Source organism: Amphiura filiformis, chromosome 19 (genome assembly GCF_039555335.1).
Source record: "Amphiura filiformis chromosome 19, Afil_fr2py, whole genome shotgun sequence".
Classification (NCBI taxonomy): domain Eukaryota; kingdom Metazoa; phylum Echinodermata; class Ophiuroidea; order Amphilepidida; family Amphiuridae; genus Amphiura; species Amphiura filiformis.
In genome coordinates, this window is record NC_092646.1 from 37,425,409 (window position 1) to 37,451,317 (window position 25,909).

The 25,909-nt window shown below is 37.9% G+C and overlaps 1 protein-coding gene across 1 annotated transcript in view; it reads right to left on the reverse strand.

The window, feature by feature from the left end:
* Positions 1 to 25,909, reverse strand: part of LOC140141622 (serine-protein kinase ATM-like) — a 128,796-nt gene that overhangs the window by 60,547 nt on the left and 42,340 nt on the right. Inside the window, exons 17-29 of the mRNA XM_072163533.1 lie at positions 11,637 to 11,808; positions 10,633 to 10,823; positions 10,017 to 10,052; positions 8,719 to 8,801; positions 7,512 to 7,670; positions 6,927 to 7,013; positions 6,580 to 6,813; positions 5,898 to 6,006; positions 4,528 to 4,698; positions 3,886 to 3,984; positions 2,816 to 2,914; positions 1,584 to 1,744; positions 379 to 643 (exon numbers count right to left, since the gene is read on the reverse strand). Coding sequence (XP_072019634.1) covers positions 379 to 643; positions 1,584 to 1,744; positions 2,816 to 2,914; positions 3,886 to 3,984; positions 4,528 to 4,698; positions 5,898 to 6,006; positions 6,580 to 6,813; positions 6,927 to 7,013; positions 7,512 to 7,670; positions 8,719 to 8,801; positions 10,017 to 10,052; positions 10,633 to 10,823; positions 11,637 to 11,808 — 1,866 coding nt within the window. The remainder of the gene's footprint in view (positions 1 to 378; positions 644 to 1,583; positions 1,745 to 2,815; positions 2,915 to 3,885; positions 3,985 to 4,527; positions 4,699 to 5,897; positions 6,007 to 6,579; positions 6,814 to 6,926; positions 7,014 to 7,511; positions 7,671 to 8,718; positions 8,802 to 10,016; positions 10,053 to 10,632; positions 10,824 to 11,636; positions 11,809 to 25,909) is intronic.

Sequence of the window (25,909 nt, forward strand, 5' to 3'; positions counted from 1 at the left end):
TATTCTCTAAAAATATAGGCCTACCAATATCTGAACATTAGATTGCGTAACTCTATCACCCCCTCACCAAAAAACGTCACAACAGACCTTCATTTTTGAGGAGCTCGATTGCACCAGAACTCCTACAGCTCTCCTCAACAACATTTCAGGAGTATGATCTACTGAGCTCCCCACTACTTGAATCCTTATGTTTAAAATGCAGATATTTTAGATTGAGCTCCTTGTTGAGCACCTTAGTAAACTTAAGAGAGTGATTAACAGAGCTCTTGCAATTTTCAAATATGAAGTCCTGTCATAACAGACAACTGTTAGTGATATCGACCACTGGTTATGAGACTATGCAACTATGTAAAACTATGAAAAAAGCAACATATGTACCTCTTGTCCAAAAATATCACTCAAAGACTTAAGACATATTATCGCCTTTCCTTTCCTGACTTTCTGTGATTCTTGATCTGCGTCGCCCCCTCCTCCACCGGCGGATCTTGTGTGTGCATACATGGGTATGATCTGTGCAATGGATTGTGGGAACGAATGCCTGATGAGGTCAGCAGGGTCAAAGTTCAATTTATCACTGATAGCCTGCACCAAATCCAGATTGTTGTCTGCAACCATATCTGGAATGATGACTGTGTGGTATTTGCTGAAAGAAAAGGAAATCGATAGTTTAACCCCATGAGAACTACCTGCTGATTGGCCAAAAAGAAGTTTTCATTACCAATTGAACCAATCAGCAACATTGTTAGAATAATTTCACCACACAAAAAAAATTGGGGTGAATTATTTACAAACCTCCATTCTGATTGGTGATTAAAGTGAAGATATTATGTAACTGACCAATCAGAGGCAATGTTAGATCAGCAAGTAGTGCTCAGTGGGTTAACATACTGTAGAATTCTGTCTATAAGCATACCTCAAAGATTCGCCTAAAAATGCGAACATGTGCTCCTTTTCTTAGGGTAAATTTAACATACGAATAGAGAGCTCCTTCCTCTAAAAATTCCAACAAGAATTAATGGTCTGAGTTCTTATTTACTGGTGAGATATTTATGGGAGAGCATTTTTAGTTTGTGCCTAACATTCCAGTATTACAAGAAATGTAAGTGTTGTTTCAAATGGGTTTTGAATGAAATAACAATAGGAGCTAAAACGATATGTGAAACTCACTTAGTGCACAATATGAATGCCAGTTTAAGAGGGTGTTTTGACATGGTCATAGCTGACCCTAATAATTACAATATAATAATTGTTGCAATATTTCCATACAGCTAAAACCTTGGGTCACAATTTTTTTTAAATTTCAGCTCAACATGCATCAATTTTGCAACCAATTAACTAGACCTACTTATAAATTGAAGGACCACTCTCTCAAAACATTAGAATACTCCAGTTGAAATCCAAACATCCCCTATGGAAGACATACATGTAATCTTCATCTCCAAGGAGGGAATGTACATGTAGATATCAAATTGAGTCACCCATTCAGGTAATCCCATTTGAAATTCACACTCCCTCTGTGGGAGATGAAGGTCATGTCTTCCACAGGGGGTGTATTGATTTAAACTGGAACAGGCCATTTTTACCTGTAGAAGTCCCCCTCTGAGACACATCCAAGAAGACTGAAAGGAAACTCTGAGAGCAGATACTCTTCTTGTAACCATTGGTGCACCAAGAACTTAAGATGAGATTCCATGAAACTGTCTGCGGACGGATACTTTAAGCTGCTGGAAATGTGCTCCAGGACCTGAAATTATAAGACACCAGTTCTATTGATTGAAATTACACTTCTACGCCACTTAAATTTGGTACACTCACTGGAGTGCTTTCACCGGCTCAACCAGCATCTTGATTGTTCTGATTTGTTGTTGCTAGTGATGTTGAGATACTGATGACGATGTCATACAAGATGCCGTGGCGCCCCCTTCGTCTTGGTTCTGTCTTTTGGTTCCAATGTGTTCAAATTTTAGTGCATTCAGACTTGCTTAGATTATCACAAATGAACGATATCCATCATAATTTGGTTTAATATCCAGTGTATTTTCATATTCAATATTAGTCCATCAATTCATGCCTGCAATACTATCCCAATCATTCCAGCAACAGCACTAACTTGGTAAAACTGCTAAACAGAACTGCAGCCGGAGATTCTTGTCTTGGCACTTCTTTGTTTACCCAACTTCTGCTTTTTTATGTCGACACCTCCATACTTTATGTTGGGATATCCATTATGTTGACATACATGTATGTCCATATGATTCATGCTGGTGTTAATACCAAAATAATTGAAACAATACCTATTAAACGGCATCACTGCAGTACAAATATCGTCATCTGCATAGCATACTGTCATATCGCAAAAGGCTGTCTTGTGTGATTTTTTTCCTGTCATCTACTTGAGATGAGATAAACTGTGAGGTATTATCACAATATTACAATCTCATGTCTATTCAGAAAAGAAAGAAGTATGTCGAAATACATGTATAAAATAACAATATGAAATCAGCAATAATAATAAAAATCACACAAGGCAGCCTTTTGAGATATGGCAGTTTGTGATGCAGACAAAGATATGAAACATAAGATATGTATAGACCTACATACCTTCATCATTTGTGCAATCTCGATGCCATTAAGTCTTATTGCTTGTATCAAGGCAAACAATGCCTTCTTCTCACACACTGGACTGAACCTGGAATGGACCTACATACCTTCATCATTTGTGCAATCTCGATGCCATTAAGTCTTATTGCTTGTATCAAGGCAAACAAGGCCTTCTTCTCACACACTGGGCTGAACCTGGAATGGACCTACATACCTTCATCATTTGTGCAATCTCGATGCCGTTAAGTCTTATTGCTTGTATCAAGGCAAACAAGGCCTTCTTCTCACACACTGGACTAAACCTGGAATGGACCTACATACCTTCATCATTTGTGCAATCTCGATGCCATTAAGTCTTATTGCTTGTATCAAGGCAAACAAGGCCTTCTTCTCACACACTGGACTGAACCTGGAATGGACCTACATACCTTCATCATTTGTGCAATCTCGATGCCATTAAGTCTTATTGCTTGTATCAAGGCAAACAAGGCCTTCTTCTCACACACTGGACTGAACCTGGAATGGACCTACATACCTTCATCATTTGTGCAATCTCGATGCCATTAAGTCTTATTGCTTGTATCAAGGCAAACAAGGCCTTCTTCTCACACACTGGACTGAACCTGGAATGGACCTACATACCTTCATCATTTGTGCAATCTCGATGCCATTAAGTCTTATTGCTTGTATCAAGGCAAACAAGGCCTTCTTCTCACACACTGGACTGAACCTGGAATGGACCTACATACCTTCATCATTTGTGCAATCTCGATGCCATTAAGTCTTATTGCCTGTATCAAGGCAAACAAGGCCTTCTTCTCACACACTGGGCTGAACCTGGAATGGACCTACATACCTTCATCATTTGTGCAATCTCGATGCCATTAAGTCTTATTGCTTGTATCAAGGCAAACAAGGCCTTCTTCTCACACACTGGACTAAACCTGGAATGGACCTACATACCTTCATCATTTGTGCAATCTCGATGCCATTAAGTCTTATTGCTTGTATCAAGGCAAACAAGGCCTTCTTCTCACACACTGGACTAAACCTGGAATGGACCTACATACCTTCATCATTTGTGCAATCTCGATGCCATTAAGTCTTATTGCTTGTATCAAGGCAAACAAGGCCTTCTTCTCACACACTGGACTGAACCTGGAATGGACCTACATACCTTCATCATTTGTGCAATCTCGATACCATTAAGTCTTATTGCTTGTATCAAGGCAAACAAGGCCTTCTTCTCACACACTGGACTGAACCTGGAATGGACCTACATACCTTCATCATTTGTGCAATCTCGATGCCATTAAGTCTTATTGCTTGTATCAAGGCAAACAAGGCCTTCTTCTCACACACTGGACTAAACCTGGAATGGACCTACATACCTTCATCATTTGTGCAATCTCAATGCCATTAAGTCTTATTGCTTGTATCAAGGCAAACAAGGCCTTCTTCTCACACACTGGACTAAACCTGGAATGGACCTACATACCTTCATCATTTGTGCAATCTCAATGCCATTAAGTCTTATTGCTTGTATCAAGGCAAACAAGGCCTTCTTCTCACACACTGGACTGAACCTGGAATGGACCTACATACCTTCATCATTTGTGCAATCTCTATGCCATTAAGTCTTATTGCCTGTATCAAGGCAAACAAGGCCTTCTTCTCACACACTGGACTGAACCTGGAATGGACCTACATACCTTCATCATTTGTGCAATCTCGATGCCGTTAAGTCTTATTGCTTGTATCAAGGCAAACAATGCCTTCTTCTCACATACTGGACTGAACCTGGAATGGACCTACATACCTTCATCATTTGTGCAATCTCTATGCCATTAAGTCTTATTGCTTGTATCAAGGCAAACAAGGCCTTCTTCTCACACACTGGACTGAACCTGGAATGGACCTACATACCTTCATCATTTGTGCAATCTCTATGCTGTTAAGTCTTATTGCTTGTATCAAGGCAAACAAGGCCTTCTTCTCACACACTGGACTGAACCTGGACACACTTGCTAGGACGGAGAGTAGACTTGCTGTTCTGTTAACGCCTTCCTCATTCTGTTCTTCCACAGTTATCTTACCCTATGGAAAATTATGCAAAATTAAAATGTGATCATGATGTAGATACAAGTATACAATGTAGGTGTCCATATACAGAGCAGATCCTATCATTATGCAAGCAACATTTCCGCAGCTATGTGTACCACATGTTCAATGTATCCTAGCTACTTACTTGGATATTACAAGCCAGATCAGCTCATGTCACACAGCTTGGTATAACCTTTATTTTCCTCAACTTGTGGAAGAAATACATTTCAGATTAAGTCATTAAACTCGATGTGGATCATTTAGGGATTCAATCATGTTTCATCGTTGTTCATCACCGATTAACAACGATGCGTCCGCGTCGTCTGAGTGATTTACATCGCGAGGGCAGCTTCAGCTGCCCGAGCGAAGTAAACCACGCAGACGCGCCGGACGTGAGTTGTTAATCGGTGATGAACAACGGTGAAACATGATTGAATCCCTTTCAACAACGAAACAAGCTAAAGATGTCTATTTCACATGATTCTTTTATTCAGAATGTCCATTTGCCATTACCACTCAACCTTACAAAAAGATTGCGGTATTTTTCTGTTAATATCAGCAATAAAACTAAAGAATAAAGCGGTAATATTTAGCTGCTACCGCCAACATAAGAGAGCTCATGTTTAAGCATATGTTCCAGGCATGACAAATTTTACGCGCTTATGCGTAACCTTGCGTTCACGTATACGCTACTGAACTGTGGATTCATCACGGATTAACAACAGTTGGCCTCTGTACAAAGGTATAGGAGAGTTGTTGAAAAGGAAATCAACATATTTTTATCTTGAAACTGAAACTGAAATAGCCTACCCAAGGAGCACCAACTCAAAATTGCCCCATGCGTAACACAATGGTAAAATCCGCCATATTGGTGTGTCACACATGGGGAATAAAATAGTGTACAAAAGCCAGATAAATGTCGATCATGGCCATTGGGCTATTCCAAATAAAATCTTCCTCACCCTGTGGAAGACATTACCTTAATCTCCCACACAGGGAGTGCAAATTTCAAATGAGGTTACCTGAATGGGAAATGGGGTTACCTGAATGGGTGGCTCCATTTGAATTCATGTCTACTGAAATAGCCCAATGGCCATGGCATGTTATAGAGTGAAAAATTTTATCTGCTGTTTCCAAAGATCATGTCTGCCATAGGGGGTGTATGGATTTCAACTGGAATTCTCTATTTTTACCTTGAGTTCCATTGCATCTTGTGCCGTCTGATATAACACATCAAAGGCACCATCCTGTATCTCCTTGGAAAAAGGAATGACATCTTTCCCCTTTCTGGATGAAAACAGGCTAGGAAAATAATAATAACAAATATAAAGATAAATTAGTGAATCAATGAATGAAGGAATGACCAAAGGAATGAATAATATTTGACACCCACCTGACAACTACATTGCGACACATGCGACAACAGGCTAGTGGACACCATCCAACCAAGGACAGTCTCTTTCCCCACTAGCATGTTGCAAATAACATAAATAATGCGTACAATAATGCAGGTATTTACAGTTTTTGTCAACTGTTTTTCACTCTTTGCAGATGCTGCGTTGCATAGGTTATGACGATATCATACGCCAAATTAAACAGACTGTTTTGAGACTTGGCTGTTTTATTCTCCTTTCTATGTCAAGACTAATACTAGGTAAAGCTGTCAGCTTAACAAAGATAAAAGACCAACTGACCTCCCACTTGAACCTCAAAATACTGGTAAGAAACTGATACTGATAGTAGGGCATTCCATAAGAGTAAGTGGGAAGTAATCTTCCTTTGGAAGTTGGATTTTGGTATTTTCAAAGCAAATTAAAATTGATTATTTACTGAATATTTCTCTCTGAAATAAAATCACTCATAATAACCACTTACCACTTGACAGCTCTGGTCATATACATGCGTATTTGATGACTCCCATCCCCAAGTAGCAACGGAAACTTGTCTGCCACAGATGGATCATTGTCATCATCGTCGTCATCATCATCTCTCCTGGCTTTCTTTAGGGTAGTCCACTGACTGTGTGGATCAACAGAGATGAGGGATTCTATCCACTTAGCCATGGCGAATCTCACTGACTTGCAGTATTTGTCCTGGGATTGTAATTTCCTGGCAAGTTTGAGATAAATGACATGAAAAAGCAGGTTATACATAATCATCATCAGACATTGTAGTCTTCATCCCCACCTCTCCTGGAAAACCTCACGGCAGTCTAATAACCCTGTGGATCAACAGAGACAAGGGCTTCCATCCACTTAGCCATGGCAAGTCTCACTGACTTGCAGTATTTGTCCTGGGATTGTAATTTCCTGACAAGTTTGAGATAAATGACAATTATGAAAAGGGATTAAGAACAGGTTATACACTACCATCATCATTGTTGTCTTTACCCCGACTTACAGTATTTGTCTTGGGATTGTAACTTCCTGTTTGACCAGGAGGAAAGAAACCAGTTACCAATAAAAAAAAATGTTTTGAAAAAGTAAGCCTACTCTTTTTTCAGGATTGATGATCTTCTACAATAAAGCACAACTAAACAATAATCACCATATCACCCCCATAAGATGCATCACCTTTTCCCTAGCTTCCTGCAGGTCAGACGATACCATCTGATCAGTACTAGTTTATTAGTCTTGTCACAAGTCTTGACACCATATAGTACAACTAAACAATACTCACCATATTACCCCCATAAGATGCATCACCTTTTCCCTAGCTTCCTGCAGGTCAGACGATACCATCTGATCATTACCTGCTAGTCTTGTCACAAGTCTTGACACCATATAGTACAACTAAACAATACTCACCATATAACCCCCATAAGATGCATCACTTTTTCCCTGGCTTCCTGCAGGTCAGACGACACCATCTGACCAGTACTTGCTAGTCTTGTCACAAGTCTTGACACCAGCCTAAGGATTTCAGTGACCACCTCTTGATCCCATCTGTGAGAAGAGGTCAGATTCCTGCAACGAAAAACATTGCAGTTCTTTTTTTATAATTAAAGACAGAGATAAATTCGAGCACGGTTTGTTTACAAATGTCATGATGATGACTTGCTGAACGCGGCGGTATAAACCGGGCGCCTTACTGTTAATTTTGCACCTTTAAACATGCAAACCATCTCAAAAGTTAGGTCTCTTAGAGTAGGAAACTTTCTTTTGTGAAGACACCATGTTATCAATGCCTAGAAAAGCTGCTTTTTGCCTTGTAAAAGTACGTAATATTTCGCCATTTGCTGCTATTCCTTTTCTCTGATCAGCACCAGATAGATCGGTCTTCCTTTTACTCGCTATTAACCTGTGTAAACCAATCAACAATCGTAATTGACAGTGACATCAGATGCGATAAATTCTTTTTATCTCTGTTTTAATTATAGTAATAAGGTGGCAGAATTACTCGCTAATTTCACACTGAAGGTTACGTGCCAATTTGTGTAGTAGCACATGCACTTGTGTCGTGGCACATGCACTACATCCCGAGGATGGCTGGTTAAGAAGGGTCCACTATGTGTGAAAAATGAAAAAGTATGGAAGATTTGTAGGATTTTGGTATTGTATTGCATCCGGATTTATTCATAAATTACCATACAATATATAGCCATATAAATCAGCTCTTGATCAGCACCGGCAATCAGCGGGTCTGCATACTTGCGGAGTATTGTAAACGTGCTGATCACGTATACGGTATAGATTGCAACTACACATTGGCAATGACACACCATATTACATGGCCTGGCAGGGGGATGGCGGTAGTCGCATGACAGAAAACTGTAAAAGCGTGCAAGGAAAAGTTGGAGGATAACTTGATTAATTTAGGATTGTGGTGTTATTTATTACTTTTTTGTTTATATTAAATTCATGTATACTGAATGATAAATAACACCTGCACTGCAGCCTTGTGTATAATATGACATCAAACCAGTGATATTTTTTGTATTACAATACATAAACAAACAGGGGATAACTAATAATATAGCATGAACACACAGGGGTAACTAATAATACCACTTACCACAGTGTGTCTAGTAAGATGAGTAGGTCATAATCACGGCTAGGTAGCTCAGCTAAAGTGAACGGCTCTGCTACTGTGAAAAGCTGTTGAGAAGGAGTAAATGGATAAATTAACTAATAACTCATTACATAATTAGTAATTTCAATAAATTAAAAATATCAAAACGTTCACCTGCCATTTTTAAAGACTGTCTGAATTTGTTTGGGAACCTGGGAAGGGAATTAGGTTAATAATATTGTCCCTGGAAACTTCAGTCATGAAATTGGATTGATTTGTTTACAAATCCTCATATAAGATCAAGAAAGTCATATTGTGCAAATAACTGCCTTTTGCAGTTTAAAATATGTAGCACTGTTAAGCGTTCAACTCTGGAGGTTGCGGGACTTGAGATGATCCCGGGACCAACTTTGAGCATGTGATGAACAATCTCAAATTCAATGCCGTATTTCTGAGAGCAACATTTTTGTCAAGTATTTGGATTCTTATGAAAATATAATTTCAAAATCGAACATAAGGCAGCCTTTGCACATATCAGGGGTGTGAGTGACCTCTATTGAAAAAAGAGGAACTTTGCTCAAAAAAGAGGAAAAGCACTGAAATATGCTCAAAATGGGCTGAAAATGAAAGAAAAAGCTAAAATTTTGCCTCAAAGAAATTTCAAAAAAAGAGAAATTCAGCTTAAAAGAGGAGATTTCACACCCCTGACATATGACTTTCTTCAGGGGTGTGAGAGGCCCAAAAAGTGAAAGATTACTAAAACAAGGGTAAAAATGCCAAATATGGGCTGAAAATAAAAGAAAACATGTCAATTTTGGCAATAAAATAAAACTGAAATCAGCTTAAAGCTGAACTCTCACACCCCTGTTTCTTGCATCCACATAATGAAATGTGGATCAAAATAGTATATCCCTAGCATATTTCCATGAAGGCCTGAAATCAAAACAATGATATTGTGTCTTCTGGAGGAGCATAAAGGTATGAACATGTGATGCATAGCAGGCATAATTGGCACAACACATTCCATGGACATAGTAAAAGCAAGGGTTCAGAACCAGAAAGCCATAACTCACTATGACCAGCTCTCACAATATTTAAAATATATGTAAATAGCACTCTCAACTTGCACAGACACAAAATTAGTTAAAAATAGCTAAAACTATAGGTGTATATTTTTGGTATTGTCCAGTTCTATAATTGAACATTTTATAATGTTCTGTTAGAAAAATTAATAAATAATCACATCAAACAAACATGTTAATACTCATTTATTTATTTTGCCACTAACTCTGATTACTTACCAATTGTGCATCAAATGATTTGGATTTATCCCAGCTCTGGTGAGAAAATATGATACAAGAGAATCAGTTTAAAGTTTAAAAGTGTTCACACCTAAGCCTTGATCTTTATATGCAATTTTATACATGTATGTAAAACATCTGGTCCTTTTGTTTGTTTTGTTTTCTTTTCCTCTTCAACTTCTTCCACAGCTAAATTATATAATGCAAGAATACTTTTTATGAAATCAAAAGTAAATGAAAATGAATGCTATTATATGTACCTACAATCTTGTGCGAAAATTGTTGGGACAAATGATGTTTTATAGATCAAATTCCTGTGAATTGAACATGATGCTGAAAATACATGATACATTTCATAGCTCACGTTATGTACTTGCTTACTCCCCCTCCCCTCCGCAAAACAATGTTGGAGCAGACATTGAGCGCAACCACTTTTTACTATTTTTCAGCATTCAACATTGAATAAAGGGTAGCGGGGATGCGTAAAATAAACAAACTGTCCAAAGCATTTCACGCAGGATTGTAGGTTGATTCAGTTTATGGTATTCAAGTATTGATCCCACGAAAATAAATTTAAAAAAAAACACAGATGGTGAAAGCAAATAACTTCACAAACCTCTGATTGAAATATATCCATGAGTTTCTCCATCAAATCATCTGGTTCAGTGGCCACATGTTTCCCTTTATGCTGTCCATGTTCCAGGGCCCTTGCAGCCAATAGGCACCATGTAGATATGAGTTGTGCTGATTTTAAGGCCAGTTGTTCTTGTTCACTGAGTTGCTCCTGGGAGAGTAAGCTTTGATATCCTGAGTGAAAACAGTGGGGTTGTTTTAATGTCAAGAAATTGGGAATAGGGGGGGGGGGAAGGAGGATAATTATTGCATGGCCATATTATTTTTCTATCTGTCAAAAAGGCGAGCACTTTCGCGTAACGCTTGATTCTAATTTTTGTAGCTAATTAACTAAGAAAGCCAAAACAAAATTGCTTCATTATAATGAACATTAGAGTGTGTACTAGTAGCATACTAAGAAATAAGGTGTTATCCTAACAGCAAACAGGTGTGCTATTCCCTTAAAATATCAAAGTTGCATGTATCTGTAACGTCCGTAACGGTGGAATTGGCCTTATGCTCTAATCTGAGTGGAGCCAGGCGAAGCCAACTCAAGGTTGGCCCTGCTACCTGTGTTCAGCTGCGCTATAGGCAAAATAACCAATTCTCCATCATGAGAGGATGTACCTTCTGCGTCAGTGTACTTTTCATAGAATAACACGATCGTGTGCCTACATGACCGACCTTGACCTTGCCTAGTAACGACAGTGTGATTGGCCAATTCTCAAAAGCTGTGTTTGCGCCGTAAGCGCTGGCCTTTGCGTAATACGCTCGACGGAGACGCAAATACCTGTGCATACCCAAGTTGGCTCTCATGATCGAGAATTAAATATTTTGCCTATAACTAATAGTGTGTTATTACCACCTACCTTGTGACTCATATCCAAGGGCCCCAGGGAATTAGATCTAAGGCACAAGGCTTTTATGCAAACCACAAATCCACAAAGTGGACAATAGAAATAATAATAATAATACAACCTACAAATAACTAAAATATCCTTTCCCTACCTGAAGTACCCGAGTCTTCAGTCACTTCTGCATCAAACAAATCCATGTCATTGTTGTTTTGTGCTCCATCAAACTCATCATCCAGATCCATCGCCATGTCGTCATCATCATCAAATGGATCTCGTCTTGCTCGTGATGGCCTTTGCCCATTGGTCTGGATGCTGTGCGATTTCTGAAGGAAATATAAAAGAAGACATATAAGGACATGTTCAACAGGCGTTTGGCTATGACTGGTCATGTCTCACATAACCATACCTCATATAACCTATGGACATACAGAATATATATAAATAAAACAACCAAATTTGAAATTTAAATTTGATCCAATAATTTAAGCTGCATACACCAGTTTTTTCTTTAATGCACAAATATCATATACATATGTGACCATCCACCACAAAGTGGTAGTAGTCGGCTCTAGGTCATTTTCTGTTTATTGCAGATTTTGAAAGAATTCAATTTCAGCTTTAAAATGACACCTCAACTAGCTTCATCGGACATTTGGAAGTGAAGTTATGGTTCATCAAAGGTCAAATTCCTAATATATTTTACATAGAAATATCCATATACTGTTTTTGATTTATCTCAAAATGGAAAATGCCGACTTTACGTCCAGTTTGTGGTGGATGGGCACATATATATACACATTCGTTCACTTTGCGTACCCTAAAGCCATGATTTTTCCGTTTTACAAATTGGACGATTTCTGTGATTTTCCGTTTTGCACTATAAACACTAAAAAGTTCAAACAAACATGTTTTACAAGTGCATTTTGTCTTCCCTTTTACTGTAGTATGACCAGACTCTTGCATCATAGACCTAGAATTAATGCTATAATGGATTGTTTTATAGTTGATTACTGCTAAAAAATCACTTTTCATTGTTTTATTTAGACATTTCACACAGTTTTTCACTATTTTCTGGCATTTTCAAATTTCTGTGAGCAAACCTCGAATTCAGTGAATTTTTCCTTTTTTGCGTATCACAGAGAAATCATGGCTTATAGCGTACCCCTTCAAATCCAAAGTGCAAAGTTCAATGAGTACAAAATTTTGGAAACATAAAGCAGTCATATATTCCATGATTTGACATCAAAATACCCCATATTTTCATCTGGGGTGATTATGAGATTGAATCATGGGATTCCTGCCATAGCTAGCGTGGGTTCAAGTCAGTAGAAATTATTTACTAATAAAAAAATTGGAGCCAAAATTTTTTGGTCTGCAAACCCCCATGGGCAATGTGTTATACCCCTTCAGTTGAAAAATTCACAATTGAAAGAGTACAAAAAAATTGAATAGAATATACCCCTTCAGCAAATATAACCCAAAACAAACCCTAACCCTAATTTGTTAAAATTACATGAAGGAATAACCCAAATTAGTATGCATTCATGAATGACTACAATGGAATTAGTCTTTGTGTCACAGAGTCTGGTGGTACCTCAATGCAATCATTCACACGGCAGCTAATGGACATACGTCTTTGTGCTGCTGATCCCTTTGCAATCTAGATGCAATCATTCATACAGCAGATAATGGACATACGTGTTTGTGCCGCTGAGACCAAGCAATCTAGATGCAATCATTCAAACAATAGCTAATGGACATACGTCTTTGTGCCGCTGAAACCAAGCAATCTAGATGCAATCAATCAAACAACAGCTATGGACATACATCTTTGTGCCACTAAGCCCAGGCAATCTGGATGTCATTCATACAACAGCTAATGGACATACATCTTTGTGCCGCTGAGTCCTGGGCTACCTCGATGCAATCATTCATACAACAGCTAATGGACATACGTCTTTGTGCTGCTGAGTTCTGAGCAATGTAGAATCATTCATACAACAGCTAATGGACATAAATCTTTGTGCCGCTGAGCCCTGGGCTATCTAGATGCAATCATTCATACGGCAGCTAATGGACATACGTCTTTGTGCCGCTGAGCCCAGGCAATCTAGATGCAATCATTCATACGGCAGCTAATGGACATACGTCTTTGTGCCGCTGAGCCCAGGCAATCTAGATGCAATCATTCATACGGCAGCTAATGGACATATGTCTTTGTGCCGCTGAGCCCAAGCAATCTAGATGCAATCATTCATACGGCAGCTAATGGACATTCGTCTTTGTGCCGCTAAGCCCAGCCAATCTAGATGCAATCATTCATACGGCAGCCAATGGACATACGTCTTTGTGCCGCTGAGCCCAGGCAATCTAGATGCAATCATTCATACGGCAGCTAATGGACATATGTCTTTGTGCTGCTGAGCCCTAGCAATCTAGATGCAATCATTCATACAACAGCTAATGGACATACATCTTTGTGCCGCTGAGCCCAGGCAATCTAGATGCAATCATTCATACAAAAGCTAATGGACATACGTCTTTGTGCCGCTGAGCCCTAGCAATCTAGATGCAATCATTCATACAACAGCTAATGGATATACGTCTTTGTGCCGCTAAGCCCAGCCAATCTAGATGCAATCATTCATACGGCAGCCAATGGACATACGTCTTTGTGCCGCTGAGCCCAGGCAATCTAGATGCAATCATTCATACGGCAGCTAATGGACATACGTCTTTGTGCCGCTGAGCCCAGGCAATCTAGATGCAATCATTCATACGGCAGCTAATGGACATATGTCTTTGTGCCGCTGAGCCCAAGCAATCTAGATGCAATCATTCATACAGCAGCTAATGGACATATGTCTTTGTGCCACTGAGCCCAAGCAATCTAGATGCAATCATTCATACAGCAGCTAATGGACATGCGTCTTTGTGCCGCTGAGCCCAGGCAATCCAGATGTAATCACTCATACAACAGCTAATGGACATGCGTCTTTGTGCCGCTGAGCCCAGGCAATCTAGATGCAATCATTCATACAGCAGCTAATGGACATACGTCTTTGTGCCGCTGAGCCCAGGCAATCTAGATGCAATCATTCATACGGCAGCCAATGGACATACGTCTTTATGCCGCTGAGCCCAGGCAATCTAGATGCAATCATTCATACGGCAGCTAATGGACATACGTCTTTGTGCCGCTGAGCCCAGGCAATCTAGATGCAATCATTCATACGGCAGCTAATGGACATATGTCTTTGTGCCGCTGAGCCCAAGCAATCTAGATGCAATCATTCATACAGCAGCTAATGGACATATGTCTTTGTGCCACTGAGCCCAAGCAATCTAGATGCAATCATTCATACAGCAGCTAATGGACATACGTCTTTGTGCCCCTGAGCCCAGGCAATCCAGATGTAATCACTCATACAACAGCTAATGGACATATATATCTTTGTGCCGCCTAACCCTAGCAATCTCAGGATTCGAAGGTTTTTGCCGCAGGTGGAAAAAAACGCTGTTTTAACTACTTGGCAAAAACAGTTTTTGCAAAGGTGATTTACAGTTCAATTTTTTCATCTCAAAACAAATTATTAAGTTACAAAAATAAGTTCCAGAGTGTAACAAGGCCAGATTTTGTAATTATAAGCAATATATTCAGAAATTAAAGGCATGCGTTTTCATTGCTCAAGTGCATGTAATCGAAATGTGGCATGTATCAAATTCTAAACTTTTTCATTTTAAGGACTTGATGAGACAAAAAATATGATGAATGATTCGTTGAAAGATGTGTGTTACTGTTTATGAGCTTTCTGTGTCACTTTTAATATTTGAGTGACTATGTGTGAGTTTTTGCCATTTTTGCCGGTTTAAACCGGGCAAAAACTGGCAAAAACAGTTTTTGCCACTTTGCTGGCAAAAACAGGTTTTTGCCGGCAAAAACCGAACCCTGAGCAATCTAGATGCAATCATTCATACATCAGCTAGTGGACATACGTCTTTGTGCCACTGAGCCCTAGCAATCCAGATGCAATCATTCATACAACAGTTAATGGACATACGTCTTTGTGCTGCTGAACCCTGGGCTATCAAGATTTATTCATTCATATGGCACCTAATGAACATACGTCTTTGTGCCGCTGAGCCCTGGGCTATCTAGATGTATTCATTCATATGGCAGCTAATGGACATGTGGCTTTGTATTTGTCCTGCTAAGCTCTGGGTTACCTTGATGCAATCATTTATACGGCAGCTAAGTCATCATCTTTGTGCCAATGTGCCCTGGGCTACCTCGATGCATTCATTCATATGGCAGCTATTGAGTAAGTGTTCTTGTGCTGCCAAGCTCTGGGTAAACCTTGATGCAGTCATTCAATACGACAGCTAGTGGACATGTGTCTTTGTGCTGCTAGGCCCTGGGCTACCTCAATGCAATCATCATTCATACGACAGCTAAAGAATTAACATCACCAAATAATGTCTCTTAAGGTCTTCCGCCCCGATCTGCAGGGTTTTTATTGTGAAATACTGTGACACACTTATAAATCATATTTTTAAAAAAAAGAGACGGCGGCCTCAGTTCATCCAAAGAGATGGGTATTGAACACCCCACATAGTAAATACTCATGAGAACATTGTTTTCATTTACCCTCTATACCCCCCTGAAATACTCTGCTTCTGCACCCAAGAATAAATGACACACAAGCATGTTTTGTACAAAACAAAATACACAAGCATAGCCCTGTGAGAATACATTGACACCCAGACTGACTGACAGACACACGACGCCATAATTAGGTCTTTTCCTTGGGATGACCTAAAAGGGGAAAACTTGGAAGTGAGGGTGAAATTTTTGGCCAATTTTTTAGTCCAAACTCCAGCCCTCCCATATTAAACAATCCCTGAATTGATGACTTATATTTTCACTGTGGCTTGTCTGCTTGTACCAGGGCTCAACCATTTTCGCAAATTTGTTTTCTCTGACCAATTTTTCTCAACATAATTCATATTTCAGCCAAGTTTCAGCAAAAGATATGGTTTCACTACTTACTTTCTGCTATCTTGCTCATGAAAAAAATAGTGGAAAGCTTAAATAGGTATAATGTAAACCTAAGTCTTAGTCTACTTGGGCTGTTATGTTTATTTATATTTTGCTATTTTTCTGCATAATTTGTATTTTTTTATGTCCAATTTTTTCTGCACAATTTTTCAGCCCTGTCTGTGACAGGTTGGTTCAACAACTTGCACAAGTCAATGACTGAAACCTGAACCAGTAAATTGTAATCACTACCTCACAACTTGTAACCAATTATCCTTACAATGTTGATCAACAAAACAGACCAGAGGTTTATGACATTTATGTTATCATTATAGCAGGGTTGATTACAATCTCAGTTTTGAAGTTGATGTTATATATGAAGAGCTTTGTTTCAAAACCCCTTACATCCACTTTTGGCTGAAATTGAGTTATTGACATGACATTATAGTGTGGATAAAAATACACATTTTGGTGGTTGTTTGACCTTCATACGACTTTCCCTTCCGGAGATATGGTATATTTCCTGTTTGGGAAATCTTAGGGAATTTCCGGAAATCTGAACATAAAATGAATATAAAATTGTTTTGTTTTAATTTTTTTATGTATACTAGTAGCTTGGAATGTTCTTTACCTATTAAAACCAAAGGGAACTGTTTTTGGGTCACTATTTTTGAAAAAATCATTTTAATTAACAAAAGGTGTAACTTCGGAAATACTAAAAAAATGCCATTTTCCCGAATTTAATGAAAAATTCATAATTTCTTTTTCTTTTTGATTTTGAAAGCATTTAGTCAAGTTAAAGTAGTGCAAACAATGGGCTCAAATATGATTGCAAAGGTGGTTTCTAGAAAAGGGGTAAATTTGTTTTGTTGCAAAAGCCCTTACATCCACAAAAGGCGCGATATAAAAGATATAATAAAATGAAAAGAAAGGCTTCTAAATTGTACCAAACCTATTCTTTTAGCTTATATTCATCAACACTTTATCCAAACCCAAATTGAATCAAATCGAACCAGTAATACTTGCACAATTAAAAAAAGCTGTTTTTCTCCAAAAGTCAAAAGTGGATGTAAGGGGTTTTGCAACAAAGCTCTCCATATGTAATATAATATGATGCTTCGTCCTGTGTCCCTGAAAATGGCATAGCTTAATTAATTCACTTTGCAATATGCACTGTTCAGCCTTATATGAAATTAGTATTTTATTTTTTTTTATTTTTATATTCCCTGTACTTGAGGCTGGTGGGGGAAAAAGACACATAAGACAGGGTTCGAGGTTTGAGGTTTGAGGACGGTTTCACTGCCAAATGTGTGAAAAAAATATTTAGGTGTGAAGAATACTTCTAAAAATGAGCATATATAGTATTTCTAAGGTAAAATGACTGAATTTTCAATTTTCTAACTTAGAATACTGTATCTTAAGTCGCTTTTGGGGTTAAACATGGATTTATGGCAATTTTTACTGAAAATGACCAGTTTTAGGTGAAAAAAAATTCACCATTAATTTTAATCCCTAATATTTTCTACTATATAGATAAATGTTGTCTTACTCTGTTATTTTGTATTACCTGATGGTTTATTTGTTCAAATAAAACTGTTTTTAATTGATTTCATTGCTTACTTTGTATACCATACCAGGATAAAGTTGAACTTGAAAGTGAAAAAACGAAGCCCAAAAAAGGTCATTTTCGAGAGATTTGTATCTTAGTTTCGCCATAAAATTTGATCTAAAGGGTCTAGAGACCTCATTAACCCCTCATTTCATTACACTGGTAATAATTTTAACTTCCTTCAAAAAAGAAAAATTGAAGAAAATTGCAAAAATGTTACCCCTACCCCTAAGCGTGAAAAAAATATGGCAAATTGTAAAAAAAATTATTTCGAAAAACTTATGGAGGTACAGCTCTGAAAAGTTGATCGATTGTGCACTCTACCAATCCCCACAATCGATTAGATTTGTGGAATGATGCCATGTATACTTTTTTCAAAATAATTTTTTTTACGACTCAGATTTTGCCCCATTTTGAGGTTCACGCCATTTTTCTGATGTATCAACCCCTTAAACCCAAAGGTCACACCCATAAAAATTATTCCAGGAAGAGCAGTCAATGCCTTTCATGTTGTGCCCTCAAATATGTAATTATAAAGGGATGATCTGATGATAATACGACCACCGATGATGAAGAATCTTTCACACCGGGAGATGTAGTATGGGCAAAGCATGGTTGCTTCTGGTATCCAGCTAAAGTCATTTCCCCAACTGATGTACCTGAACATCTGAGAAGAGAAGTTCTATCCTGAGAAAACTGAAACAGAATGGTGATGGTGAAGAGAACTTTAGTTCTGTACCAGCTCATCACATCAACCACTTATCAGAAAATAAAGTTGATGCAGCCCGTGCCGCTAGATCACACAATATTCAGTTGCGCTATCAACAAGCCATTTCTGATGTCAGGGGTGAATAAAGTGCTATGCTTCAGTATAAAAATTTTAAGATTGTGTAAAGGTAATCAGTTATACATTAACACTTTAAGAACATCATTTCTTTATGAGTTTAGACATCAATAGATATATTGTCTTGACACCAAACCTGACCGCTATATGTTTACTAAATATAGGAATACAGGGGCCTCATTTACCAACATCATTTCATTTTCATACATGAGAACAGTGTTTAAGCAGTCTTTATAGTTTATTTAACATATTTATAGATTCAAAACAACTTTAACTGAAGTAATAATGCTCTGTAACTTTTTTAAATACAGTTGTGTTCCAAGTAGACTCCCAGGATTGGTTAACATTTTCATATCATTCTTCGTAAAAACAACATGCGCTTAGAATTTGTTACATATCTTTAAAATGGTGATACCCTGTGTATTAAAAAGTTCAGAAATGGACTCAGCACAAAATTCTAGTCCAGAAAACATGTATAATGTTATGATAACATGAACTTCATTTTCCCCCCATTTTGGCAGTAAAACCGTCCTCAAACCTCGAACCCTGTCATAACAAAGATATAAGCCACGAAAAAGACACATAACAAAGATATAAGCCACGAAAAAGACACATAACAAAGATATAAGCCACGAAAAAGACACATAACAAAGATATAAGCCACGAAAAAGACACATAAAAGATATAAGCCACGAAAAAGACACATAACAAAGATATAAGCCACGAAAAAAGACACATAACAAAGATATAAGCCACTAAAAAGACACATAACAAAGATATAAGCCACGAAAAAGACACATAACAAAGATATAAGCCACTTAAAAAGACACATAACAAAGATATAAGCCACTAAAAAGACATAACAAAGATATAAGCCACTTAAAAAAAGACATAACAAAGATATAAGCCACTTAAAAAGACACATAACAAAGATATAAGCCACTTAAAAAGACACATAACAAAGATATAAGCCACGAAAAAGACACATAACAAAGATATAAGCCACGACACATAAAAAGATATAAGCCACGAAAAAGACACATAACAAAGATATAAGCCACGAAAAAGACACATAACAAAGATATAAGCCACGAAAAAGACACATAACAAAGATATAAGCCACGGAAAAGACACATAACAAAGATATAAGCCACGAAAAAGACACATAACAAAGATATTTCCCGAAAACTTACATCTCTGGTACAAAGATAATAACCACCAGCCCCCTGCTCTTAATCAACTACTGTTCATACAATCAAATCCCACATCATGGAAGTTCTTTAAAAATAAAATACATGGAGATGATCTGTGTCCAGTAGAAAGAGAATGCACAAGGCAAGAAGCACAGGCAGCCAAAGAGCTGGGAAATGACAGACACAGATCAGCCCAATGGTTGCATTGACATAATAAACAACAAAAACATGAAGAGGATTCATTAGTCATAAGAAAACAACATATAATTAATTGTACACAGTAGCTGTAAAAAAAGGGAAATCTCTAATATCAGGAAAAGAAGACAAACCAAACCCACCCACCCCAACACACCCACCCCAACACACCCACCCCAACACAAACAAGACAAAACAGGGGACACAAAAACACATACCGGTACTCAAACCAAACAAAAAAACAACAATCACAACACAACATACATGGTGTAATGATGTGGCCTAAAAAAGCAATAACAAAGAAAAACAAATATTAGAGGGGTAAAAAAATTAAGAGGCTTCAAGATCAAGGGTCCATTTCTTAAAATGCTTATTAAGCTTTCCCTTGCTTTCAGCAATTTTATATTCTGTGTTTCTCTTAATTTTAACCAAATTTGAAAAAGCAACCAAATTCGGCTGGGTTTGTTGAAATTTACATCTGTGCAAATAAAATTTCAAACATAGAAAAAGAAAATTCATACAACTATCATGTTCGGACAAATTGGTAACACCAAACATTTGTTCAAAATTGGTAATGTAAAAGACTCCCCAGACACACTATTAATTAAAAAGCATAATTCATCCCAAATAGGGGTAACCTTAACACATTCACAAAATAAATGTACAAGTGTTTCAGGCATATAGTTGCAAAAATAACAGTTTGGCGAATCAGCTCTACCGATTCTATGAAAAAATTTGTTAGTACAGATTGCCCTATAGAATAATTTAAAATAAAAGGACCTCAACTGAGTTTCAATAGTGCAATTAAAATTAGCACTATGAATATCATTCCATTCCACTTCATCCAAAATATCCAAAAAATCGACCCATTTATTTTCAACCACCACTGTATTTTATTTTTTGTTTTTCTCCATATTCTGTGGGTAATTATGCCAAAAAGGTCAAAGCCCATTGAATTTCTTAATCTTGACATTTTGTGACCCACATGACCCAGGTAATGAAACACCTGAGATATGGCAAACTATTCATCAATTAAACTGCTGCTCCTCTAGCAGGAGTTTCACACATTTCCCCGAGGTTGGACTCCAAAGAACCAGAACAAAGTTCAGTCATTATCCTATCAGTATACTATTCTATATCTCTAGAATGTAATAAGCAAATAATGCTTTTTAAATTTTATTAACATTTTTGTTTTGTTTATAAATGGGGAAAAATTAAGCTAGCCCTTTAATATACCCAATGACCATTATCCCTCAATTTATTGACAGACCATGATATACTGCTAAAGTGAAAATTTTCACACTACACTCATTTTTGCGCTTTTTACTTTCCAAGCTGCTACTGCAAAAATAACCACACACAAATATATTCATTTTTGTTTCAGGAAACTTAGAATCACAAATTTAAAAACAAGGGGAACAGTTCAAAAATAGCAAAACGTGAAAAGTTAATCACACAAAATTGTCTACTTTTACAGTATTTGTAGGCTGCCCATAAAAGCTTTTCCGGTTGAAATCCATACACCCCGTATTTAAGACATGACCTTAATCTTTCATACAGGGAGTGTCAATTTCAAATAGCAATACCTGAATGGATGATTCCATTTGAAATTTTCACCCCCTGTGTGTGAGATTTAGACCATATCTTCCATAGGGGGTGTAAGGATTTCAACTGGAATAGCTTAATCTGTTTTACCAGTGATTACCAAGGGGAATAGGTATATCATGTATAATATGATCAAGTAATTGATTGATTTCTGAAATATTACACCGCCACTCTTATTATAACAGAAGAAGCAATTGGGATGAAGTGATCATTTTGTGATTTGAAATGGAGCTGACAACACCACCATGACTAGACTGGCTTATTGCAGGATTCCTGGTATACTCTTATGCTATATGGGAATAGCATTGGTGTTATACTTGATTTTGTTTTCATGTAGTACACAGATGACTGTGAATGGACAGGACAACAATGGGACAATCAAGTGTGTCAATCTGAAAGATTCAGTGTATGGAAATGGATCTTGGTATTATGGAAATGTAACAAGATGTCAAATGGAATGCCCATCTAATTGCACCTGTACCTTGGATGATGTCGACACCATAATCAGTAACTGCACAGATGGATATGTGTCTGTGACTCGAGTTTTGTATCCACCAGGTAATGTGACTCATCTGTCCTGGTCCGATAGTACTTTGCATAATATTGAACCAATGGCACTTGCAAGGTTTGGTAGTAGGTTACGGACATTGAATTTGAGAGATAATGCATTACATGAGATACAGCCTGGTGTGTTTGAAGAACTGACAAGTCTGGAGTGGTTAAACCTGGATAACAATGCATTACATGAGATACAGCCTGGTGTGTTTGCAGGACTGACAAGTCTGGAGGGGTTACACCTGTATAACAATGCATTACATGAGATACAGCCTGGTGTGTTTGAAGGACTGACAAGTCTGGAGGGGTTACACCTGTATAACAATGCATTACATGAGATACAGCCTGGTGTGTTTGAAGAACTGACAAGTCTGGAGTGGTTAAACCTGGATAACAATGCATTACGTGAGATACAGCCTGGTGTGTTTGAAGAACTGACAAGTCTGGAGTGGTTAAACCTGGATAACAATGCATTGCATGAGATACAGCCTGGTGTGTTTGAAGGACTGACAAGTCTAGAGAAGTTATACCTGTATAACAATGCATTACGTGAGATACAGCATGGTGTGTTTGCAGGACTGACAAGTCTGGAGTTGTTATCCCTGGGTAACAATGCATTGCGTGAGATACAGCCTGGTGTGTTTGCAGGACTGGGAAGTCTGGAGAAGTTATACCTGTATAGCACTGCATTGCATGAGATACAGCCTGGTGTGTTTGCAGGACTAACAAGTCTGGAGGGGTTATACCTGTCTAACAATGCATTACGTGAGATACAGCCTGGTGTGTTTGCAGGACTGACAAGTCTGGAGGGGTTATACCTGTCTAACAATGCATTACGTGAGATACAGCCTGGTGTGTTTGCAGGACTGGGAAGTCTGGAGAAGTTATACCTGTATAGCACTGCATTGCATGAGATACAGCCTGGTGTGTTTGCAGGACTGACAAGCCTGGTGGGGTTACACCTGTATAACAATGCATTACATGAGATACAGCCTGGTGTGTTTGAAGAACTGACAAGTCTGGAGTGGTTAAACCTGGATAACAATGCATTACGTGAGATACAGCCTGGTGTGTTTGAAGGACTGACAAGTCTGCTGAACTTATACCTGTCTCACAATGCACTCAGCAAGATTCATTTTGGTTTGTTTGAAGGGCTGGTAAATCTAACACTGTTATACCTGCATAACAATACATTACATGACATAGCACCTGATGCTTTTGGATCGTTAAGTAACCTACGCAAACTGTGGCTATCCGACAACAAGCTATCCTTTCTCCATCCAGGCACATTTCAAAACCAAACCAAGCTTCATGAGCTGGGCCTTGATCACAACCAGTTCCACTATCTTCCAGAGCACATTTTTCGTAGCCTGAGTCAAGTAAGGTATTTAAACCTTTCTGAAAATAAATTGGATCAGATTCCACTACTATCAAAGTGTATCTCTTTAAAAACAGTTAACTTAAGAGTAAACCCACTGCTATGGATACAGAGGGAACTATTTTCAGGGTTAAATGAAAGTGTTGACTTGTTCGTCACCAGTGCTGCAACATGTTGTTATGCAACATCTGTTCATTGTGTTAGTGATGAGCCACCTTCGTCATTCCTAACATGTAAACGAATGTTGACATTTGAATTCCTTCGCACTGTTATGTGGTTTATAAGCATCTTTGGCATTATTGGAAACATTGCGGCTCTTTACACACGATTCAAGAACAGAAGGCAAAGTAACAAGGTCCAGTTCCTTCTCATCACAAACCTCTCCCTATCTGATCTCGCAATGTGCATATACATGATCATTTTGCTTTCAGTAGATGCATATTATGTGGACTATTTCCCATCAAATTCTGAATCCTGGCGAAAAAGTGGCTTGTGCAGGTTTGCTGGAGCCTTATCTGTGCTATCCAGTGAGGCTTCAGCTTTCTTTATAACACTGATAAGCATAGACCGTTTTCTGGGGATAAAGTATCCATTTGGTAACCAACGCTTGGGGACAAAATTGAGCCGCTTATTAACAGCCATTTTGTGGCTTGTGGCATTTACTTTAAGTATCACCTCTTTTATACTATCAGAATCAGATTCAGGTGTTTATCCAGTTTCTGAGGTTTGCATAGGACTTCCCATTTCAAAGTTAAAGTATTATAATGAAAGCACTGTTGCCATAGACGTCAAAGTTACAAACTATTCAAATATCTTAAGGACTGATCATGTATCACATAATATATATGATCATAACAAAGTGTCCATGTTCTTATCGATTGCAATGTTTACTGGACTCAACCTTATCTGTTTCTTAATAGTCGGTTTCTGTTACACAGCCATATTTATCAGTGCAAGAAAAACAAGCAGAGCCTCGGGACGCTCTGAAACAGTGAAGGAAGAAAAGCGCATGGCAAGGAAAATGTCTCTTCTTGTCCTCACAGACTTCTTTTGTTGGGTACCAATTGGGATAGTATCGATTCTTGTCCAGGCAGGTGCGGTTGAAGTAAGCCCTATGGCTTATGCCTGGATAGCAACATTTGCTCTGCCAATCAATTCCACCCTCAATCCATTTCTATATACTTTGGCTGGGTTTCTATTTGACAAAGAAAGGTGCCAATGTTGTAAACGTGGAGGACAGGAAGAGAACATCCCAATGAGGGAAATTGCTGGACGAAAAAACTGAAAGAACCACAACCCCTAGACAGGCAGTTCCATTTGGTGTTAACTTATTACATGTATGTAAACCTATACAAGTCATTTCCTGAATAGAAGTGCAATATCATTTTTTTAATATTGCTTAAGGGCTCAGATAGCAACATTAGCACAGTATTTTTCTGAGACATGAGACATATCAAATTGCATTCTGAATACGAGGAATGTCCTTCTGCTATCAAATAAATTTGATTTTTTTTTTTAATTTGCGATGTAATACAAATTTTATGGCAAATTTTTTAAATTTTATATTTTTGATATTCAACAGTCCTCAAAGTAAAGTGAATTAAATCTAATGATATGTATTTAAAGTGTATGTACCTGGGAGGAAAAGCCGATGATCATTTTAAAATTTTGACCTTTCGTATCTTCAACATGAAAGGTCAAAATTTTAAAATGATCATCGGCTTTTCCTCCCAGCTACAAAATATGTACATACACTTTAAGTACATTATCATTAGATAAAGTTTACTTCAAGGACTGTTAAATATATCAAACAGATAAATTTTAAATAATTTGCCATAAAATTTGTATATTTATTGCAAATTTAAAAAAAAACGAAATTATTTGACATCAGAAGGACATCCCTCGTATTCAGAATGCAATTCGATATGTAAGATGTGCTCTCATCCCATGTCCCAGACAAAATACTGCGCAAACATTGCTATCCGAGCCCTTAAATTGTTTTTCAGA